The 22,540-nt window shown below is 44.9% G+C and overlaps 1 protein-coding gene across 2 annotated transcripts in view; it reads left to right on the top strand.

Annotated features, from left to right (window-relative positions):
- The window catches only part of LOC120801074 (diacylglycerol kinase beta), a 92,412-nt gene that overhangs the window by 44,574 nt on the left and 25,298 nt on the right, over positions 1-22,540 (top strand). For both annotated transcript variants that reach the window (XM_040147596.1, XM_040147597.1), the window contains 2 exons: positions 9,596-9,660; positions 19,493-19,583. In XM_040147596.1, the coding sequence (XP_040003530.1) occupies positions 9,596-9,660; positions 19,493-19,583 (156 nt within the window). The remainder of the gene's footprint in view (positions 1-9,595; positions 9,661-19,492; positions 19,584-22,540) is intronic.

Here is a 22,540-nt window from a genome sequence, read left to right as displayed (position 1 = left end):
TTTTTATCATTATCATTATTATTTATTTATTTTTTTTACTGATTTTTATTACCATAATTATGGGCGCTGTAGTTTATATTACCTACTTTCCCCTCCTAAAACCCTTCTGCTGTCATAAAAGCTCACTAGCATTAAAAATGTAAACTGATCTGCCGGCTAAAAAAAACAAAACACTATATATAACACTATATATATTTGTGACCCATTTTTAAAGATTTACATCTTCAGTGGGAAAGAATAGACATGGGGCTGATAGAAACAGACAGACAGGGACAGGGTAGGGAGGTGTAATGTATTATGAGAGACGGACCAAGACGTTGGTGGGTTTTTGATCTTATCATGGGATTTGTTAACGATAAGGAAAATAAAGAAGAACACCAACTTTATCCTTTTAAAGTCAAGGTTATCTTTGTGAAACGGCGACTGTTTCCCTTGGGTTCTGACAACACTCCAATGTGGCAGGGCCGTTAAATAAAGCGACAGATCGCTGTGCCTCCAGGAGCCATGGTGACAGATGGCCGAGTATCTGGGCGCACACGACACCTGAGCAAACCAGTCTCTGACTCACGCCGATGATCTAGCCATCAGTAACCCCTCAAATCTGGTTTACTAACCATACAGGGTTTGCGTTTCCTGCCATCCCGTTGCAGACCTTGCTACTCAGGGTTCGGTTGCTATGGAGACGGGAGGCTGGCAAGGCCGAAGCTGAAAGCTTTCACAGTCATCTGTCCTTTATCTCGCCGGCTTAATTGTGGATGACATGGTGCGGAGCATGTGGTTGGCTCAGCCGTGGCACTCGGGACTCAGAAGGTATACCATGTGATTTCTGTTCCAATCCAAGCCTTTGTTTTAGGTAAGACTTTATCGATCCCCCGAGGCAAAAGTACGTTTTTCTGTTTGCGCGCCGTAAGTGCAAACATTTCGATATTTGGGAAATAAGCATTAAACATACGTCAAGCTGTGTATGTCATCATTATAGGAGATGAGGATTTAGAAGGTTCGACCGTCGTCCTACTGGCAGGAGCGACTGGCTGTCTGAAGGTGCTCTGAGCAGCGGGCTCACTGTGGGGGCTGGCAGCAGAAAGCGTAGCAATAAAAAAAATGTGCGCAGCCTCTTCCTCAGGTTTCAGCCTCTCACGTGGTTCCAAATAAATCTATACTGTCGCATTTTATAGCTCCGTCGGTTACAACAACAGACACTTCCTGCCTTGCTCGAAATGTGCAAATGGAAGTCGACTCAGTGGCGGATATTTAGATAATATGCAGTTCGTTTAAAGCGTTTGTCTCGAAACATACGGTACTTCCTGTAGAACTGATGAAAAACGTTTCGTTCGCAAACAATGGCGTCGGATTTTAACCGTCTGCGTGCACATATTCAGGTCGCTTTCGGCTCCCAGAGTGACCCCACTCGACCCGCAGCCTGGAAAGAATCTCGTGAGAGGAATTTGGGAGAAGGAAATCACACCGTGTCAGCGGCCATTAAAGATGCCACCTCATGTTGCAGTGAGGAAGATGATCCCTCTGCAGCACGTGTCTCCGCGCAGGAGCTTTTCTGGATGGGTGCACATGTCTAAATGTGTATGTATGTGCATGCACTTGAATGCACACGCCCTTGTGTGTGTGTGTGTGTGCCCCTGCGTGCCCGGCAAGATGATTCCCAGTGTTAACGGCCAATTGCTAATGCGTACCACAATCCCTGACTTTGCTTCTAGCGAGGAGGGTGTAAGTTATCCTGTTGCCTCCTCTGATGGACATATAAGTCGCTGGCTGCATCTTTCACATGATGGTCAGGAGTTGCACCAGGACAACTGACATGGAGGGGTTCACAGCAGGCCCACCTGGAGACTCTTGACTCCCAGTGCAGATAGGATTACGGCAGGCTAAGAAGAACACACAATTGCACCACAAGGTCCATTTACAAGCTGCTCTGGAGCTGCCAGTCATATCACAAAAATCTTCCTTCCTTTACATGGAGTTTGTCCTGTTGTGACGGATGTTTGAGAATTTCTATTTTGGTGACCACTCAGAGATCTGAAGTTCATTCAAAACCCCGGAAAAACAATTGCACGTCTACTGGACAAACTCCATCTGCCGAGGAAGATCGTGTGGGCCGGTCGGAAGCGGCAGGACGGCCGCTGATTGGACCTGGTGGCGAAACTGTGTTGGTCGACTTCTGTAGCCGACAAGAGGGCGCTTGGATTGCCTTATGTCCCGCCGTGATGTCCGTGACAGAAGAAGACGTCACGGTGCGAGCGGTTTGTCATCAAGAATGCGAATACAAGTTTAAAAAACAAAAAAATCACTTTTTGACCTCACTAATATGCAAATGTATGCAGCAAAACACACCAAAATCTAATGAGGTCATGTGCTCCATATGGAGTTCCTTTAGCGTAACTATGAAGTTTCTATGTCTGTCTCCTCCTAATTAAGCCAATTAACCCATGAATTAGCGAAGACTTTTCTCATACCAGCACATTTGTCTCTGCATTACTACATACCTGGCGTCAGTTTGAACTTGTTAGCCTTCGACGCTTAATCGGCCACGTCAGAGTTTTTCATGGTTTAAACTAAGAAGCGTGTGCGGATGTTACACTTACTCCCTGATCTTGCCGCCTGTGTGTAACACTTTAAGAGGGTTTAAGTGCAGAGACAGAGACAAAGGCCCTATTATATTTAGTGTCTCTGTGTTTGTTCAGAAAACAGGCAAGGCCACAAGGAGAGACGGTGTGCATATAAAATGGTGTGTGTGTGTGTGTGTGTGTGTGTGTGTGTGTGTGTGTGTGTGTGTGTGTGTGTGTGTGTGTGTGTGTGTGTGTGTGTGTGTGTGTGTGTGTTTGAGAGAGATGGAGTACTGCTGGCACTGACTGAAGGTCAGGGGAAGTATCAGTGACAGGAAGTCAGCGTCTGCCAGGTTCAGGCCAGGTTACCGCGGTAATAAATGACCGTGCTGAGTGACACCTGGCTGGTCTTAAAGATGGGAGGAATCGGAGCTCAAAAACACACACACACACACACACACACGGTCAAACACGAGGACACACAAACACATTCGCACGCCTGGACAGTCTGTGAAGCCCCTAAAAACTCTGCTCACATCTCAAGTGTGTTTCTGCAACATAAATAAATATCCACGACTAAATAAGCAACATAAGAAAACAAAACATCTTTCGATATTATTGAGAAAAAACCTCTGTCAATCAGCTTCATCAGGACTGCGTTGGCCTGCTTTGATCAGATTTGATTGACAGTGACCGAGCAACGTGACAACTGTCATTCAGATTCTGATTTAAATTTTAGGTCTTTTGTACAAGCAGCTTATCAGGACCCGTAGTTAAGTTTTATCGATTTATCGACATTTGGCGATAAATCTTTTGTCTTTTCAGCAAATGCCCCAAAACATGTTTTTGGTTAAAGGGACAGAGCCCGTGGGTGGGTCCACGAGACATTGGACTTTAACACGGGGGACCGCTGTTTCCTGTTTCCAGTCAGTTTCTTTCAACCATGACCACAATCGTTCTCTAACCTTAACCACGTGTTTGTTGTTGTAACCATGACGTCAGAGGTCCTCTAACCTTAAGGAAGCACTTGTTTTAACCCAAACCGTGATCTTTCCAGTAGACGTAACCTGACCTTAATATAGCACGTCGTTAAAGAGTTAGTTATTTATCCTTCAACAGCGATATTTAACAGTTTATCTATCGCCGTAGGGGCGCTGTTGCAGGACTTGTCGGTTTTCAGAGCTGTTAGAGGTAACCAGCGGAGCCTTCTTGTATGCAAACATTTGGGGTTCAGGGGTCCCCTGGTTTGAGACCGGCCAGGGGCCTTTGTTGCATCTCCTCATTTCCTGCCATCAGGACTGCGTATCGTGCCGCCGACGTCTCAGTGCGTATACACAGGATACAAACAAAACAGGGGCCCGCGGAGAAAAACATTGCTCCAGAGTGCTACTAGTGGTCTAAAATTCATCAGGGTACCATTAACATACTCTACGATCCATCATCCGTTTATGCATTTCGTAACTTCCCTTTTTTTTCGCAGACCTTAGATTTCCAAAAACCAGAGTTCTTTGGTTTTTTCATCTCATTCTCATATCCACATTCCTATATCAGCCTCGTTTACCTACTTTTAGGCAAACAACTGCAACAAGGATGGAAAACGTGGAAAACAATTCTACCATTTGCAAAGTACTGCTGATTTGATCAAAATAGAAACGATGTCCATGTGTGTGTTTAGCTTGCTCTGTATCATGCGTGCCAACCTGAGCGTCTCAGTATAACGGCATCATTGGAGATGAGAGATTCGAAGCCGACTGTGACATTTCTCTTTGACATTAAGCAAACCAAGCCCCTTACCAGAGGCCAGTGAAACACAATAGGGGTGAACTGACAGCCTATTTCTCCGCCGGGTGCTGCGGGTCCCACTGAGGTGACATTTTCCAGCCAGTGTTTTTGTTGTTGTTTTTTTTTAGTTGTTGTTGTTGTTTGTCCCTCTCTCTTCCCTTTCCCTCTTTCCACATCACCCATCCGATAGCACCTCCTGTGCAACACTTCAAACGGCAAGATCAAAACAACCTTCATCACGCAGGCAACTATAGGCGATGGCAAATGTCACATATTGTTACCGGCAGATTTTTCAGGGGGGACAGAACGCATAAAAGTGGGGCTGGCCAGTGATTGCCTGCAGCGGGGGACTGAGGGCGGGTTTAGTGACATGAAGCAGCCCGTCATGTTTTGGAAAGGTTTGCGGCCACTTTGTGACATCTGGCCCTGATCGTCACGCTGTGTGCCGGACACTCTGCCCACGATTGAACCAAAAGCATAAACACAAGTTTACGCGTGACGAAGGATCCTCGGGCAGATTGTTTACGACTTTCCCTCACCGAAATGTCCCATGTTTCCCACTGGTACGTGTTGTTGCGATGAGCAACCTTGCCATGAGAATCGGCTTTATAGTTTGAGCTCTGTGGGCAAAGCTCGTTGCAGAAAAGCGGCCTTGCCTGGGATGTCTCCTCACTCCCCCGGGTTCGAGTATCAGATTCTCAGCCAGTTAGAGCAGCAGATGCAGCTCTATTTTAAGATCTGATATTCGCTGACTGCTGTGAGATCTCGGCACATCGCCGTAGGGTCTGGTTGAGGAGGTGCGTCGCAGCGGGCCGGTTGCACCAGCGGATGCTTTTCGAGGGTGACAAGTGAGGATGCATGTAATCGCACCTGTCACAACCTTCTCTTCTCCTTGTTGCAGAAACACCTGCACAGGCAGACAGGATGCCGGCCTGTCGTCGCCGATGCTTTTGCCTGTCAAAGTTGCAGGATGCAACACTTGTGCTGTAAATACTCACCTCTTTTCTCAGCCCAGATCACAAAAAGAAGGCAGAACAGATAGACTCTCTGACTAAGATGCCGTAAATTTACCGTGGAATGAAAGAAAGTGTGGGTAACATACGCTTCCAGAAAGTGGAAATGAAGGAGCCAAACACGTGTTGCCTCTTAAACAGCAGCTAGCTCAGCCTATTGACAGTTTAGCACCTAGTGTCTAGCCAGGTCGTTAATATTAGCATACTACTGTCACATTGCATAATTTATACTCATTGATATTTATTTTTAGGATTTTTACCACTTTTACATTCCACGTTTTTCTTTCCTGCATTTCAAAATGTACCAAATATGTGTTGTGTATAATAATTTGAGCTTTACCTAACATTCGACTTAAGACCTCAGCTACTGAAGCCTTTCTACTGATTTGTGAACCTAGGCCGAATCTAAGTGTAGCTGTTGTGAAAAGTACAGCTTGAACCTCAGCCCCGTCTCTTATTTATCTCATAAAAATCTAAAACCTTCAATATCTCTACAATTAAAGATGCCTAGTCACCAGTTTCCCCTCCACTTGTCCAAGTGTTGTTGCTGAATAAGAGGAAAATTACAAAATTAAAACTCTTAGTGGATGAGCCGCCGATCTTCTGTGTGGTGAGCAAGACACATGCTTTGCCTATGAAAATAGTATAATGAAAACAGCCTATCTCCAAAAGCTGAATGAGAAATGGAAGATTTCTACTAGCGTCATCTACTTCCTCGAGGCCCATTTACTGTGTAAACCACTTGTTTGAATTTAAAAGCTAATTTATCCTTCTGCTATTTGTGTTACGGCTGCATGTGAGAACTGCGTATTTCTTTACTCTCTCACGATGAGATATATGCACAGAAAGACTCCTTCAATATTTTCTGTCTCCACATGTAACGAGTATGGATTTGGCACAGAAAAAAGATTCTTATCGTGCTGGTTGCAACCGGTTATAATTTAAAAAGTACAATTATATTAGGAGTTAGTTAGTTTTTCTGCTTATAGCATTTCCCTTATTGTCTTTATGCATTAACTGATGGCAGCAAGTCCGGTTGTGTCATGTGTCTTGTTCCGTTTAAGCACTTTAAGCCGGACCAGATGATGATATTATACAGTGACAGAGTAAAAGGATGAGCCCTTAACTCTGACTTCATTTGTTAACGTCGTTACTGACTCCAGCGTCAGAGTGACACTTTCCATTCACCGTGCTCCGGTGCTGTGTACCATCGACATCACCGGAGCCGCGTCCAGCAGTTGGATCTACATTAGCCATAAGACTTCCATTGACATATAGTTGATTTAATCTCCGAGCACATGCATCTGGATCTTATTTTAAATGTACACTGAACGTTTATCTGCGAAAGACAGATCACATCCTCAGGCCTGAGACGAGCAGAAGCAGCTCTGGTCAGGCTCAACCTGAGGTCAAATTAAGGCTGCTCCGTTTAATTGATCACATCCAATCAAAGCTCAAGTGTCCAGAGCACTGCTGTATGTTGTGTGCACGCTGAATGTCTACATGCTGCGAGGCGTTTTGCTGGATATTCATGGTATTCTCGCACTGCTTGAGTCTATATGTTAATCTGACTACGTTCAGTTTAGACTTGAGCCTTATTGGAGTTGTTGCAGACAGAGATCTTACCCTTTTAAAACGGTCGAGTTGCTTTGAAAATGCTAAACTGCACAAGTCAAATAAATGACAGCGGTTTAGATTTAATCCCCCTTTATTTGACTTGTGCAGTTCAGTATATTTTAAGGTTAGGAACTCTGTAATTTAACATGAAGCGCTATCAGAGGCTCTTGTGACTGCCAAGCACTATCTGTGAATAAATCTGTTAATAAATGAATAAAGACTGGAGGAAAGCAACATTTCTTCAGGGTTCAAGATGCAGAGCATTGCTAGTGCTGTTGTGACAGCGTGGGTCCCTTGCTGCTCTTAACGTTTGCCGATACGAGAGGTCATTCTGAGCCCGCTCTTGTGACTGATCAGGGTTACGTTCACCCCCTGCCCCAGAGGTCAAGAGTTAAACACACGGGGAGAGGAGGGCGGGGTCCAGTCTGAGTCCTGCTCGGATCAACTTGTGACCTTTAGCTCAATGCTGCATTGTGACATAAGTTAGAGCTCTATTGTACTTAGTATTTTACGCTGTCAGCCCAATTTTGACTGGATTACCTCAGTAGATGACGTGACATTGTTACAGAGACTAACTAACTACACAGAGCTACACTTTTGTAACAAAGACAACGACAATTACAGGGAAAATTCACACTTTTGGGTCTTATTGAGGTAGTTTTGGCCAAAATACCGTTTGGTCAGCTTAAAATTGTGTGTACCTGTGTGCCACTGTCAGGTGATAAAATCCAGTGCCAGACATAAACACGGTACGTAGTAGGGCCGTAAATAAACCAAAACCCAAAGATTTCATCAGCTTTACTATCATATCTGACAAAGAGGACAGCAAATCATCACGCTGGAGAAGCCAGGACCGGAAAATGTTTGGCACTGTCGCTTGGAAAATGACAGAAAGGACACATCCTTAATAAATAATAGTTGCTGATTCAATTTAAACGCAGTCAACTAATTACACAGATCATTTAATCGATCGTTTCAGGTAAATTATCCACTATATAGTTATGTGTCCAGTAGAGTGCTGAAGTCCACAATCTACACAGTGACGGTAGTGAGTACGATGATATTCTAACCTGTAGGTGCCGTGTATTGACCAAAACTAGGACAGAAAAAGGTTGGATATCGTTCAAACTTGCATACCTACAGATGTCTGCAAGAGTTTGGGCAACCCCGGGCAAATTACATGTTTCTTTGGTGATTTGCAAGTGAAAAGAAGTAAATCCAATCTTCCTCTGCAGGAAACAGACAGCAAACATTAAAATTGAGCCTCAAATGTTAATGCACTACTCCTTTTTTATTTCATGAACTTAAAAAGTAGAAAAAAAGAAAAGAAACGGCAACTATAGCGTGTGCAAAGCACCTTACTACTTTTACAACACTCAGACTACATTAACTTGTTAGGCCTTGACTGAGGCAGGTGTAATGCAGGTCAAAAACGGCCGCTAAGGTTTGTCAGCTGATGACAATTCAAGAGCTGATAAATTATCTGACTCTTCAAAGCTTGCGGTAACACTCAACAACCATGGGCTCCTCTCAGCCACTGACTGAGGATCTGAAAATGAAGCTAATCGATGCCTACAAAGCAGGAGAGGCTATAAAAAGACATCAAAGAGCTTCCGCCTTGAAATTTCCATTGACAGAAATGTCATTAAGAAATGGCAGATAAGGGAAACTGTGGAAGTCAAGACAAGATCTGGAAAAACAAAGAAAACTTTCAGATAAAACTGCAGGTCTGCTGGGCGGAAAGGCAACGCAAACCCTCCATACGACTGCAGAGGAGCGGCAGGAAGGTTTAGCTGACACAGGAGCGAGGTGCACGGAGGTGCACCGTTCACTGTGCAGCGTCGACGCACAAATGGCGTCGGCGTGGAGGAGTCACCAGAAGGAAACCTTATCTGCGTCCTCGCCACAAGTCTGCAAAGCAACATCTGGAGAAGTCAGAGTGGTTCTTGGACACGTGAAGTTTAAACTGAGCTCTCTGGACGCAGTCAGCAAAAGTGTGTTTGGAGCATTTGGAGCACCTCGCCAACTGTTAAGCATGGAGGAGGAAATATTCTGTTGTGGGAGTGTGTGGGAGCCAGTGGCACAGGAGCAGCTGCACTGATAAGAGGGAAGAACGGATTCCTAAAAATATCAGCAACTTCTGGATGCAGATGTCCTGCAAGTCAGCCACGAAAGGGAAACTGAAAAGAGGCTTGGCTCGCACAACAGAACAATGACCCAGAGCAGATCTCAAAATCCGCCATGAACTGCTTCAAGAGACACAAGTGGAAGCTTTGGGAAGAGCCCTCGAAGACCCCTGACCTGAACATCACTGAAAACCTGGGGCTAGATCTCAAACAGCCTAAAATATCTCAGAACTTGAAGTGATCTGATGGGAGGATGGGTGAAAATGCCTAAACCAAGAACAGATACAATTAATCAAAATCAGTAGATTAACATTTGAGGAAAGTGTCAATTTTTATGTGTGTTTGAATTTACTCCTTTTCGCTTCAAAAATCAACAAAATAAGGAGTTTGCCAAGGGCTGCCCAAACATATGCAAACAACTGTGTAGCAGGCTGTGATAAAGTCTAAGGTTTACTGATGTCCTGCCGGTAATGTTGTCTCTTCTGTTCTTTTCCTACAGGACGCCTCCATTGCCCATCGCTTTCATCTGATGCGGGAAAAGCACCCCGAGAAGTTCAACAGCAGGTAACTGAACGGCATATTTTGAAAAACAGCCACAAGGAGGGACACACACTGGCACTGAGCAGTCGATGAGGTGGATAGTGGCACTTGACGTGATGTTTCGCCGGTCGAAAAGACAGTTAACCCTCCCTCCTCCACTGTCTTAACACCATTAGCTAACGAGCAACCTTATAACCAGCTGGAGACCTCGCACTCTAATCTGGAAACTCAATATCACGCTGAGCCGCCGTTGTCACTAATCAATAGCGGGAGAAAGCCTGCCTACAACGTGGGATCGGTGCATCGGCAGTGCCTGTTTTGTGCTTAAATTGAACTGAACTATGACGTGAGAGTATGTGAAGCTAGTGTCTAACTGGGCCGGTGCCATGGTTTCCATAGTCTTGCCACAAATGTTCGGAACTATTAGTCGTCTGTTCAATTTCCAACTAATTATACAAAGTCAAATGAGGAGTAAATTGTCTAGAAACTACATTGCAGGAGAGCTGAATGAAGGCAGATGGAGACAACTATGACATAAATGGAGGTCAGCCTCATCTTAATAGCAGAGAAGGTTTCGTCAAATGACAAGCCATGAGGACAAGCGCAGAGCCGTCTCATTAACTGTTATATAACGCCGGAATGCCTCAGTCTGACTGCAGAGTGAGAGAGGTCGCCGGAGAGAGCAGCAGCGATCCGGAGTCGGATGAAAAGATATTTGGGCGATGAAGCACCGCCCGTAGCAGCACAAGTTCAGAAAAGTTGAGTTCAACTTTGTCACACCAGCGAGACGCAAGCTTCATCTGCGTGTTAAATGCAGGCTTCCTGTTGCAAGTCAGAAGTCCCAAAGGCAATCTGGGCTAACCCTGATAACGTTGTTAGGGTTATTCTCTCAGATTTAACATATCCTCCCCCTCCAGGCTGAGTAGTACTCCTGTTGGTGACTAAACTGATCCTGTGTAAAATCGGCGGAGTGCTCCTGTGAATGCACAGTTCCTCATGTGTGGAAAAACACTCATCAAATTCCATGAAAAGACCGAAACCATCAGTGAATGAATCCTACTAACATGTATAGTCTGTGTGCCAGAGCCTGATATATCTTGTTCCTCTGTTCCTGTGTGCCGTTGGTGTCCAACAAGACTAAAGTTTGATCTATACGAAAACGGCGTTGACAGGCTACACCGTACCTACAGCGGCTATGTGGGTAGGCTCTGAGGTTACGCCATAGACTAGGCCGTAAGATGACCTGCTTCTGCCCAACAATGTCACTACATGTCAGGGCTACAGATGTCGACGGAGACCCCACGTGGGGACCCTAAAACTGTGACTGGCTGCTTATGTTTTTCCCTACATGTTTCTTACGGCATCGGAGTTTGTTGAGTAGTCTTCTCCTTTTCGGCAGCAGACGTCTAACAAAGTGTTTACGCTGCGAACCTGTATGAACGAATGAGTGCAAACACAGCGACTTCCCGACGGTAGTCCCCTACTCAGTAACGACACACAGCAAAATAAAGTTACGGTTACCCGGACGTAACTCCAGTTCAATAAATAAGTAGAGGTAAAAGTAAATGAAAGAGTGTAAACACAGTTACTGTCTGATCAGTCTACATACAGCACATATCAACAGGTTAAAAGGCGACTGTCAACTACAAATCAAAACCTGCGACATAGGTACAGTTCCTACGGCAGGGCTCCCGTTAAACCCCTTGCGTTGCTTACGAGTCTACAGCCATGCTAGCAGCTCTTTGAAGCTGGCCTCCCATTTCCGTACGCACACTTGATGTTTAGGTTATGGCGTCGGGGTGGCCCGTTACAAAAAGGGGGAATCTGAAAATCCTCCTGCCCAATGGGTGGTGGTATACACATTTTGTGTTGGCCACCACCTACCGGCCGGAAGTAGCAGGAGGACTGTTTCCTAAGGATGCACTTGTACCACACTCATGTCACGTCAGAGTTATCATAATTACTAGTTTTCCGAATTGTAAATAGCGATCACTGCAACATCCAAGTCGTGCTTACGACTGGGAACCTCCGCCAAGGAGGTTAATTGCTCACTGGTGTCTGTCTGTTGGTTTGTTGGTTCGTTTGTTGGTTTATTTCTCAGCAGGATTACGCAAAAACTACCGAACCGATTTGCACTGAACTTGGTGGGGGGATGGGGCACGGGCCAGGGTGGGACCCATTGAGTCTTGGAGGAGGTCTGGATCTTTTACTATGAATTTGAATTTTTTTCTCTGAAGTCTGGTGTATGTTGTTAGACATTGGCCTTGGCGGCGGTCTGGGTGCATTTTCTATATATTTAGATGTAAATGCCTCACATCTGCCAAAAAACATTGTAATTAAACCCAGATTTAATGAATACGGCTGTCGTTGAAATTCTGCCCTGATGATGGTGCCAGAAGAGAAGTGGAGTCACCAAAGTGATTACAGTTCATCCCGAGTGGCCCACAGGAGGAACCGTAATCTTTGATGTCTCATTGCTTTCATTTCCGGCAGCCTTTTTCTGTGGCCGCGCCTCTCTCCGACGACTCATCCAGACTCAGTGGAGAAACAAACGGCAGCAGTATGCACACACACCCTCTGTGGATAGATACTGTAGCCCCGAGGTGAGTGACCGTAGACGAGTATATGGCGCTGCTTGGCTCACTTCTGTGGCCGGCCTGTTGTCTTTGCTGCAGCCCGAGGCTGAGGTGTGTGTTTGTCGGCGCGATTATGTTCTCCAGCGTCTCAAAGCGCAGCCCCTATGCGAAGGACCGGCTGGTATCACTGGTCCGGCTGCATGCAGACTTGCCCCGATCAGTTGCTTAAAAGCCATTCTGTGTACACTGTACACTGACTCTGTGTGGTTGTGCGTAAGTGATGAGCACAAATCACAGAGGGCACGGTGTGGAATTCCCCGCCGCCTCGGTCACAATTAACTTTTACTATGTTGAACCACTCAGTAAAGTATAAAATCTTGTTTTTTTGCCACCGACTCACTTGGGAACTGGGTCTTTGTGCAGCTCTATATGTTTGGCCGGTGTTTCATGTTGTTTGCATGATGGCAACAACATGTATGCTGCCGCTTCCCTCTACAGATAATTAGTCCATGTACCGTCAAAAAAAAAAAAAAAAAAGAAAGAACTGCAGGGAGAGTGAGAGAGAGAAAAAGAGAGATGTGTTTTTCACTCTTTGAAATTCAATAATTAATGCTGAAGTTTCCACCCCTAGTCCCCTATCTGTTTCCAGCATCACAGGCAGAAGGAAGAGAGGGTGATGTAAGATAAAACAAAGATACCTCTGTTCTCCAGGGGCCATCTCTTTGATCCATTAGACAAGGGCCAGAGTTAAAAGATGTCGAGCGTTTATGTGAAGACCAGGACATATTCAGTGTACATAAACAGAGAGGTTAACCTCTCTGTAACCTAAAAAGCCATGTCTTTACCACAAAATGTGCTTCGCTTTGGCTTTGTGACGGTTCAGACTATTTAAATTCCGCGGACTGCTTCGCTCCCTCCCTGTGTGAGCCACTCGTGGCTCCGGTCCAGTTATAAGCTCCAAGCGACAGGGTTCACAAAACATGAACTGTACTGACACTCGGCCCCACACAAAATAATACCACCAGTCTAATGTACAGTATTTGCTGGAAGCCAGCACTGGAGGTTATTGTTCTCGTGTGAATTTCCTTCTTCAGGACTTCCACGGGGCGGCGGACAGCTGATGGACAGCTACAACTGTTTCATTGTAGTCTGACTGATGTCTTGGCAGAGTAGCCATCCGTCCGTTTTTACAGCCACTTGAATGGAAAGGCGTCGGTGTGGAGATGGGGCAGTTTTTTTTTCTCTCTACGGGCGAGCAGATGATAAGTCACCTTTGACCCGGTGAGAGAGGCCCGTAGCCACATGCAGCACTCAGCTCAGAGCCTTGCTGTCGATGTCCCTGCCACTCAAAATCCCACATTGTCTGCGCACACACACACACACCATCCCCCGCTTGTCTACTAGCACATACAAACCCCACCTCCCTGTGTCAACCCCCCCCAACCCCCAGTCTGTTGGGCCTGTTGGGACAGAGGGGATGTGTGACTGCTGACACCTCAGCCTGTGGAGCTCCAACAGCTTCTAATGGTCACGGTAGCCAGACCTCCAGGAGCCCGAAGCCCAGGTGCTAATGACTTCTCACACCGGGGACAATGCCGTCTTTCTGTATGTGAACGCGTGAGTGTGTGTCTGTCATCGCAAGTGGGGGAGTTTCAGAGTAGAAGAGTTGGATTTGGAAATGTTGAGGGAGAGAGAGTCGTTTTAAAAAATGCATCTTTTCCCCCTTCATGATGGTCTCATATCCACGCCTTTCTGAAGGTATGTCCCACTTCCTTCATTTGACCGAAAACAGTTGGTGGGACAATACAGGATACAGTTCCCGTGATTTAACAATAAATAAACTCAAGGTTCACTTACTTAGCTATTCATCAGCTTTCAGACACAGTAGCTAAGTTTATTTAAAATTTACTGTTGACATGTGTTCCCAAGGCCGACACTCAAGATGTTCGTTTTGTGGCTGTTTTTTTTTGTTTTTTTTTTGTTTTTTGACATTAAAAAGGGGATAAAATTAGATAAAACAAATCAATAATACAAGTCCTGGTGAACTTGAAATTTTGCCCTTTTCTTCAAAGACCAATGGAACGGATTTCAGGCTGAGTTGTAGGACAGATCTGCCTTAGCCGAGGAAGCAGCTGATTATATTCTGACGACGATCCGAGGACTGAGGTTAAAACCCCGAAATCACAAGGCCTTTCTTTTTTGGCCCCTTGGCAGCAGCGGTGACGAGTTTTGAACACAACGCTGACATAATCACCTGTTAAGTCTCTGGTCGGTCAGATTTTACAAAAAAAAGTTTATGCCATTACATAGCTTGTCCCCCAGTGAGCACTGACAAGATTATTTCTCAAATTTCCCAAGTTCCCTCTGACTGGAATTTAGGGGCGATGACGTGCTTGTGTGCGTCATGCGGCTGTCAGACGACTAAAGGTATCCTGTACCCTTTCTAAATTTAAACTGATATATGTGTGATCAGCTGTATGTAATATGCTGTGGCTGCCACTGACCCTCCCCCGAGTGGCAAACATGCATCAGTCGGCATCCGCTGACTGCCATGCCTTGACATCGGGGAAAAAAAAACCTTATGGCCGAGTAACGCAAAGATTTCTGAAAGCGCTGCGTAATAAAATCAAAAATAGTTTTACGGGCCTGTCCACAAGCAACTCAGAGAGGCGCGGAAACTGCAAATTCAGATTCAAGTGTCCTCGGACCACTGACTGACCAGAGCATCGTGTGGCTCATTGTCGATTACGGTTATTTTTATTTTTTTCAAAGTGACGTCAGAGTACACCCTCGCGTCCTCCTGATTTCACAACAGGTATGAGAGAGGAGGTGGAGGAGGAGGGGCAGCGAAGAGGGCGGTGGGGTCATGGGGTCACTGCTGATATTGGGGGGATTAACAGAGATGCTTATCTGCGGGGAGGGGTAGCGTGGTATTGGGCAAGGGGTTGGCCAGATACTCAGTTAGAGGGTTCTGGACGCCTGAAGCGCCTGAACCGTGTTTTCCCAACAACGTGGCCCCCCCCCCCCTTTCCGTCTTAATACAGTGCCGGTCTCGGTTCTCTGTTAGATAAAATGTGACTCCACCTGGTCTTTGAAATCTCTTTGAAATGCTACAGTTCGAAAGAGATAATGAGTACTTTTCTTTGTTAGGGAGTCCGTCGTTAATTCTTGCGACCACACTTCTCAACGCTAAACCCATTACCATCTCCCTACCAGTCAAAGCCCCGGGGTTCAGCACAAGCCAGCCTCACAAGCCGAACTAGAGACTAAAAATGGGACAAAAAATGATTGGAAAAATACCCCCAATCCCTTTTGTTCTAGTTTTGCATTAGGTTTTTTTTTGTGCAGAACCATGGGAATAACGGAGGAAAGACTTATGGAAGTAGTGTGTCTCCCTGTTGCACTCTGTGTTCATAAGAGAGGGGAAAAACATGAGTTAATTGCATTTTTTACAGGCCGTCTCAAGTGGAAGCCGCTTAATGAGGTTGGGCAGCTCGCCTCGTTGAGAATCGCAACCGCTCCTAATTGTGATCTCAAATATGCTCATAATCCCCTGATTTGACAGCAGCAGAGGTTTCAGGGGAGGTATTAAGGTGAGAGAGAGAGAACAAGGGACAGAAAGACAATTAGCAGGGAGAAAAACATGTGAGCAAGTACAGCGGCTTAAGACATTTTACTTACACTCAAAGTAAAGTAAACAGTTATTAAAGACCTGAATGCTTTGTTTGAAGTCTGCTGCAAGGGTTTATGGTGAAACTGAGTGAATATTTATTTGAGAATATTCGGAAGTTTTCAGGCAGTGTTTCCTTAGGTCATGTTCTGCGTGAATGTTTGATGTCCTCTTCTTTTCCTCAGTGCCGTGGTGGCTCATAACCTTGGCGCTGGCAAGCCCACATTATACAGAGCTGTTGTGTCAATAGCTGTGTTGTCGGTATCAGCAGCGTATCCACACGCCAGTGCACCCGCTGTCATATCATGAAATATGTGTAAAGTCTGGAGTAAGGCAGGGTGAGACATCACTTATGCTGCTAGTCGTGTTTTTTTTTTTTTTTATGAGCCTTTACAAAAAGGTGAAGCGAAACATTTTGGCGACTTGAGCGTCGAGGTTCACTCGGGTTCTTTGGAACACATCAGATCTGCAACGAGCAGACAGTTAATCGATGGATCAGTTATCACATAAAGATTTTTACAATTTCAGGCATACTTTTTTAGGCGGCATTTTCCAAACATTTGCCGGTTTCAGCTTCTCCTATGTGAGGATTTGATCAGGGATGACCCGATCTAGTTTTTTTTTCGCCCCGATACCGAGTCTGATCCGATTTATGTTGCTTAAATGTTGATCAAATTTGCCTAAGGATCTGACACATTGACATAACATAGCTGTAGATGAGTTAATTTCACACACCTTATTTTTTATGAGCTTCTTGATCTAAATACTGAAAGTCATAGTTCAGAAATGTAGAGTTTACAAGGTTAAATTTTTATATGATGCAAAAGAAAGAAAGAAGTCTCATTCTGTTGGATTTGTTGGAACTAAAAAAAACCCCTCAGTTCACTCATGGTTGTATGGTGGTGTTACAGGGTGGAGGTTCTTCCCTCACAAACTATCTTTGACAAGTACTGACAGCGGCGTGCAGAGGGCCCACAGCCTGACAGGCCTAAAGTTTCATTTGTCATTAAACGGCATTTTTTTCATTTTAACCGGCGAAAGCGAAGCTCAGCAGCGGCTAAAAATGAGAAGCTACAGCTTAGTGAATCTGTGTATTATTCCAACCTCAATCTCTGAACTCAAGAGTCCCGCACTGCTACACCCAAATAATTTTTCACGCTCACACACACTAATTTTCGCTGGCCTATTTTCACGGGCTTTGCGGTGCTGGTTGCTGCACTGTGGACCCCATCTGTCTCAAGGGAGAGAAGCTGCAACACCAGCAGCTTTCACTGAGGTGGACAAAACACAGCCGAGCACAGTAATGAAGGGATCAGATTTTGATCAGCGTTATTCTAGCCAATGTCAATCCATTAAAGTATGCCCAGATCGGCACGGAGCTCGGGACGTCTCTAGATTTCATGCTCTTCTTTGTCATACGTGATAGTTAACTCAATATGTTTGGGTTTTTGGACTGTTGTCAGTCGGAGCGTGAGCATCTGTGGATGTCCTTACGGCCTTTTTCACTCTCTCCTCGCATTTTATATACAAACCAACAAATCAATTTATTGAGAAAAATAAAAGGCAGACTAATAGATAAGGAAATTTAAATGTTAGTTGAAGCCTTTAAACACTGATCTGGGATAAAAATTCGAAACTCAAGGTTCACTTGCTTAGCTTTTTTTCAGGGGTATTTTGGTCAGGAGTCTTCGCTAAAAGCCACAGGAGAAAGATCTTTATGCTCACTGGATTGATGTCTCTGGGGTTTGAGTGAAAAGTAAACACAGGAAGAAGGCTCCGAAGAGGATCCTACACGTCCAAATATCAAGCAATGTGCTTTGTTGGTAGTCCAGGTCAGACCTCGATTCATTCTCCAGCCCGCTGCTAGCAACCGCTGACGTAGCTCATTCGCATCAGAGCACACAAAGCACACCTGGCTCAAACTTGCAGAGTACGTTTTGTAGTTGGGTTAGAATGAGATCGGATCCCGTCGGATCCCACCGCAAATGAACCCCTACAGAATTCGTTAGTGATCAGACAGGGACCACTTCCTTCAAAGGCTTATTTTGGTCCACGCCCGAGTGCAATAGCTGTGTTAGGATCAACCCAAATGAGTCGTAACCAAGGGGGGGGAAACCAACCAGAGTCTGATTCAACCAGACTAAACAACGCAGGTTTGAAAACGGCCTAAGTGAAAACTTAGTTTATAACTTTTAGGCGCACTGAAGACGTGGGCCTATGGATGCCAACGCCTTTTTCGGTTGGCTGGTCCACCACTTTGGTACGGACTGAAATATATCACCAACTATTGGATGAACTGGCACAGAATTTTGTAGAGACATTCATGGTCCCCAGGCGATGAAGCCTACTGACTTCGGTGATCCCCTGACTTTTCCTCCGGCGCCACCTTGAGGTTGATTTTTGTGGTTTGGAGTGAAATGTCTCAACAACTACTGGATGGATGGCCATGAAATGTGGTTCGGACGTCTGTGTTCCACTCAGGACGAATTGTACTGGCTTTGGTGATCCCTTAACTTTTCATCTAGTGCCATCATCTGGTCAAAATCTTAAGTTTGCCCAACACTTTGGTTTGTGACCAAATACCTGCTAAACTAATGACATCAACATCGACCTCAGCGGTACTTTAAGTGCTAAGTAGCATGCTAACACGCTAAAATAAGATGATGAACATGGTGAATATCACACAGCCTCACAGTCACTAGCATGGATGCTGACTCTCAGTCTTGTTATCACACACATTTTGCAGACAGGTTAAGACTAATTTGGGGGCTGTGAATCGTACAGCTGGTGCGACGTGTGGTACGAATTTCCACAGTCACCTCCAGTTCTCTTCAGCTAGCGAACCCGTTGGGTTTTTTTTTTCCCCGCTCTCAACTCTGACTGATGACACACGTCATTAGGGTTTCGTCAGTTCCTTGTTGATATTCACGGATTGGTCAAGCAGATATTTCACCTTGACTGTGAACTGTGTTGATCAGCCACTCTCCAGTTCTAAAACTGCCGCAAATGTCATCGGGATATAAACAAAACTGCAGCTATCAGGTCACCTCTGACAAATCCATCTGCGGGGCAGTAATGAAGCATTGCTCACTCAGACCTGTGGGTTGCACTGAATGTTGTGCATCACAGTAACATTTACCTTGACCTTAAAGTCTCCACCAGCAATGTTTCACCCCGTGTCCCCTCTAGAGGCAACGTTGACGTTTCAACTCTTGTCATAAGGGCACTGAGGCGAAAAAATATGCGCGTTGCTTTGATGAAAGCGCGGACAGCAGCAGAAGGCCTGTTTGACAGATGGCGGAGTTAACTTTCTGTGGTTCACTATCTAAAGCACCAGTGCTGCCAGTGCCAGTGTCTCCACTTTAAGGCTTTAGGGTGCTTTGACCTCTCTGGTCACATGGCTGCTAGCTGTCCTGGGCTGTCAGTTTCAAACTGAGTATGACTGAAGGCACCGGACTGCTTCAATATGTGTCCACTGCACCCGAAACAAATCATGCCGCAGGCTCACAACACTGTACCCATGTGCAAGCTAAGTTGGGACTGGGAATTTTTTCTAATGTGTTAGTTAAAAACATGTCTGCGGGCTCTGTCTCCCCCTCTCTCTCCTCAGAATGAAGAACAAGCTGTGGTACTTTGAGTTTGGCACCACTGAGACCATATCTGCCACCTGCAAGAAACTCAACGAATGCATAGAAGTGGAGGTGAGTCACAGTCTTATCCAAAACTGTTTTCCCTGAGGCCGAATGGACGAGTGGCTACAAAGAGTGACTGGTTCTGTCGCTGAGAGAAACGAGCAAAATATCCTTAAATACTCAAGATATACCACATTTAATGAAAAAAAAGAGAAAAATCTTGTGTACACTACATGTTGACAAGTTTACTTTTCTGTCTCTTCGTTGACAGGCTTTTAAGTGCCGTTACTCTTTTATGTTTTTTTCTAGTTGTTGCAGAAATTTACACCAAAGTAGTTTTGCCATATTAATGAGGCGGGCTATTCTTAGCACATCATCAGATTAATGCTCCATAAAGTCACTGATTGCCTCATTCTGTCACACAGCACTGCATAATCTGTCACCTGGGTGCTCGAAGCACTGCGAGACTCCCGAGTAAAACACACCGGAAAAACAACTTTTTGGAAAGCCAATGCAAACAAGCTGCATGGCATCCCAAAGGGTTCAAGCCCTGCACCCGCCACACCTTCGGTCAGGTCAAAAAATCCGGTCAGACCAACTTTGGAAAATTATTTATGCTTATCCTCAGACAGAAATATTCGAGACGTCATTAGTTAGGTAAGTGAATTGGAGTGAATGACCTTGTTAATGAATCCAATTAAAAGAACAACCATCTGTTAGTCCATCTCTTATTACTTTCTCACTTCCCTACCCTGTGTATGGCACTTAGCCCCAAGCCCATTTGTTTCTACTGAGGAGATGTACATCTTGCTCTTTTTTTTAAAGGCTCAGAGACTTTATATTTTACATAGATTAATTTAAAAAATGAAAAAAAAAAAAAAGGCTCAGTAATTTCCTGAAACAGCTGGGCACTCTAGTTTTTAGCAAAAGTTACCTAAACAGGAGTAAATAGGGCATTTGTTGGGGTCTAGTTTCAGCGGCGGATTAATACACATTTGCTGCCGTGGTGGGCATTTACAGCAGCAGGACGATGCGTGTAGGACTGGTTTAAAGTGAACTACAGTGCCCACGTTCATCACAATGAAGGGACATCACACGGACAATACTTGTAAGTATGATCGACTCATTGTGTAGAACATCACCATAACTACAGTTAGTTAGTATTTCTGATAATTGTCAGTGTATGATAGGTTCCTATTTTCAACATCAGGACCGATTTCTAGTGTTAGGTTCGTAAGACACTAGTCGCAGCGCTCGAAAACAACTTCTCCAACTTCCTCTAGAGTTACTCTGGCTTGTTTATTCATTAAACCCTTGGATCGAGCAGAGCAGTAATCACTAACAACCCATTCTGACCTGAACCATACTCTAGATGGTTCTATAAGGGATTTTCTTAATGCCAGTCAGATATGTGCTGATTGATATCACTTTTTTATGTCATATTTTCCCATATATCTCCTGTTTTGAAGCAAAATTTCTCAACCATGATTTAATCTTAAGGAGTTTAAAGCATAATCTTCCTTTGTGTGGGCAGTTTTGTAAAAAAATTTTTTTATTTTAATTACATTTGATCCAGAAGAACTAACTTTACGTACTTTGTTAGTAATGCAGCCTCCTAGGAAGTATCACAGAACGTTTCCTCTCTGTGTGTAAACGCTCTCACCTGGATTCTTTCTGGATCTGTCTGTGCAGCCCATTGCAAAAACAGCTCTTTGATGTGAAGGCACCGTGGAAGATGCCGGAACGTTTACCACTCAGGCGGGTGTGAAAGTGAGGGACAACTGTGTAGGCGGGCCGCAGCGCATGAGGGCGATCGGGTTATTGGCACGGGCAGGAAACTTTTGGAGGGCATCCGGTGAGAGGAACCCTGTACCGGTGGACGTGGAAAATAAATGTAGCGTTTACTCTGAAGCAGCTGCGTTTATTGTTCAGATTAAATTACTATGACTTCAGAGGCCCTGAAAATTTATTTTCTCAGTCTCAGCCTCTTACTACGAGTAACGGAGTCCTTCATGAAGAAACTTCTCTCTGCCAGAGGAAGAACAGGTTTTGCGATTTTTGCATAATTGCTGCGCTATAATTTTTGTTCTTTATACTGGTCTGAAGTGGGTGGGGCTCATTTCTAAAAAGTTGATGTCACATACTAGCATGCACCAGTCAGGATTTACCAAGGGTGTGTCCACAATCAATCCCTATTTACTGCGGTTACTGCCCGTTGTTTTATTTGAATTCTGCGTGTGAGAACGTGTCCACTACATAGTCCAATCAGAAACAGTGCTGCTACAACCTTCTGCTGACGAACCCTCGATGCAGTGGTCTGCGTTTTGTCAGTGTCTCTGCTCGCCATGGAGAAAACCGTCACATCAGGGCAGTGAGTGAATGGGTGAGGAAGTGATTCAGACCCGGCCCAACATCTGGACTGGATTCTGGTGACAGTCGGCGGGCTGTTTGGTCCCGGCCCCTGAAATATGATCAAACCACATCCACACCCACGCCTGATGAAGCAGATTATCGGAAATTTTGAGTGTCAAACTAAAAATAAATTATACATACTGGAAGTGTTTTTAGCTTCAATTATTAATTACTTAGTCATGCACATTTCATGTTATCAAGTAATACTTCCAATCTGCCCCCATCAAGGTGGAGGAGCGGAGCAGAAGACAGCGAGGCTACTGTCTGTCAGGTGAATGGTAACACAGACAACGGTTGTCCTAAAGCGAAGGCCCAAAAGTGAAAGATGCCTGTGTTTGAATGTAGAGTGTGTATATGTAGGTGAGCGAAAATATACAGGATGTATGTGAGAGACCCGGAGCGAGTTAAATGTGTTTCACGACCAGATCAGTCATCGGACCGTTGGAGCTAGCAATGCCATTTACACAATTTAATAATTACATTTAAATTAAAATGTAACTCTCGGCGGGACCTACTGTCATTGACCAGACGCTTTATGGTCATTACCCATAGTAGTGGAGACTACTTTACGTCGGTATCAGTTCTGCCAGTTTTAATAGTACACTTAGGAGTAC

The sequence above is a fragment of the Xiphias gladius genome, chromosome 16 (genome assembly GCF_016859285.1).
Source record: "Xiphias gladius isolate SHS-SW01 ecotype Sanya breed wild chromosome 16, ASM1685928v1, whole genome shotgun sequence".
In the NCBI taxonomy this organism is placed as follows: Eukaryota; Metazoa; Chordata; class Actinopteri; order Istiophoriformes; family Xiphiidae; genus Xiphias; species Xiphias gladius.
This window is presented reverse-complemented; position numbering and strand designations above follow the sequence as displayed.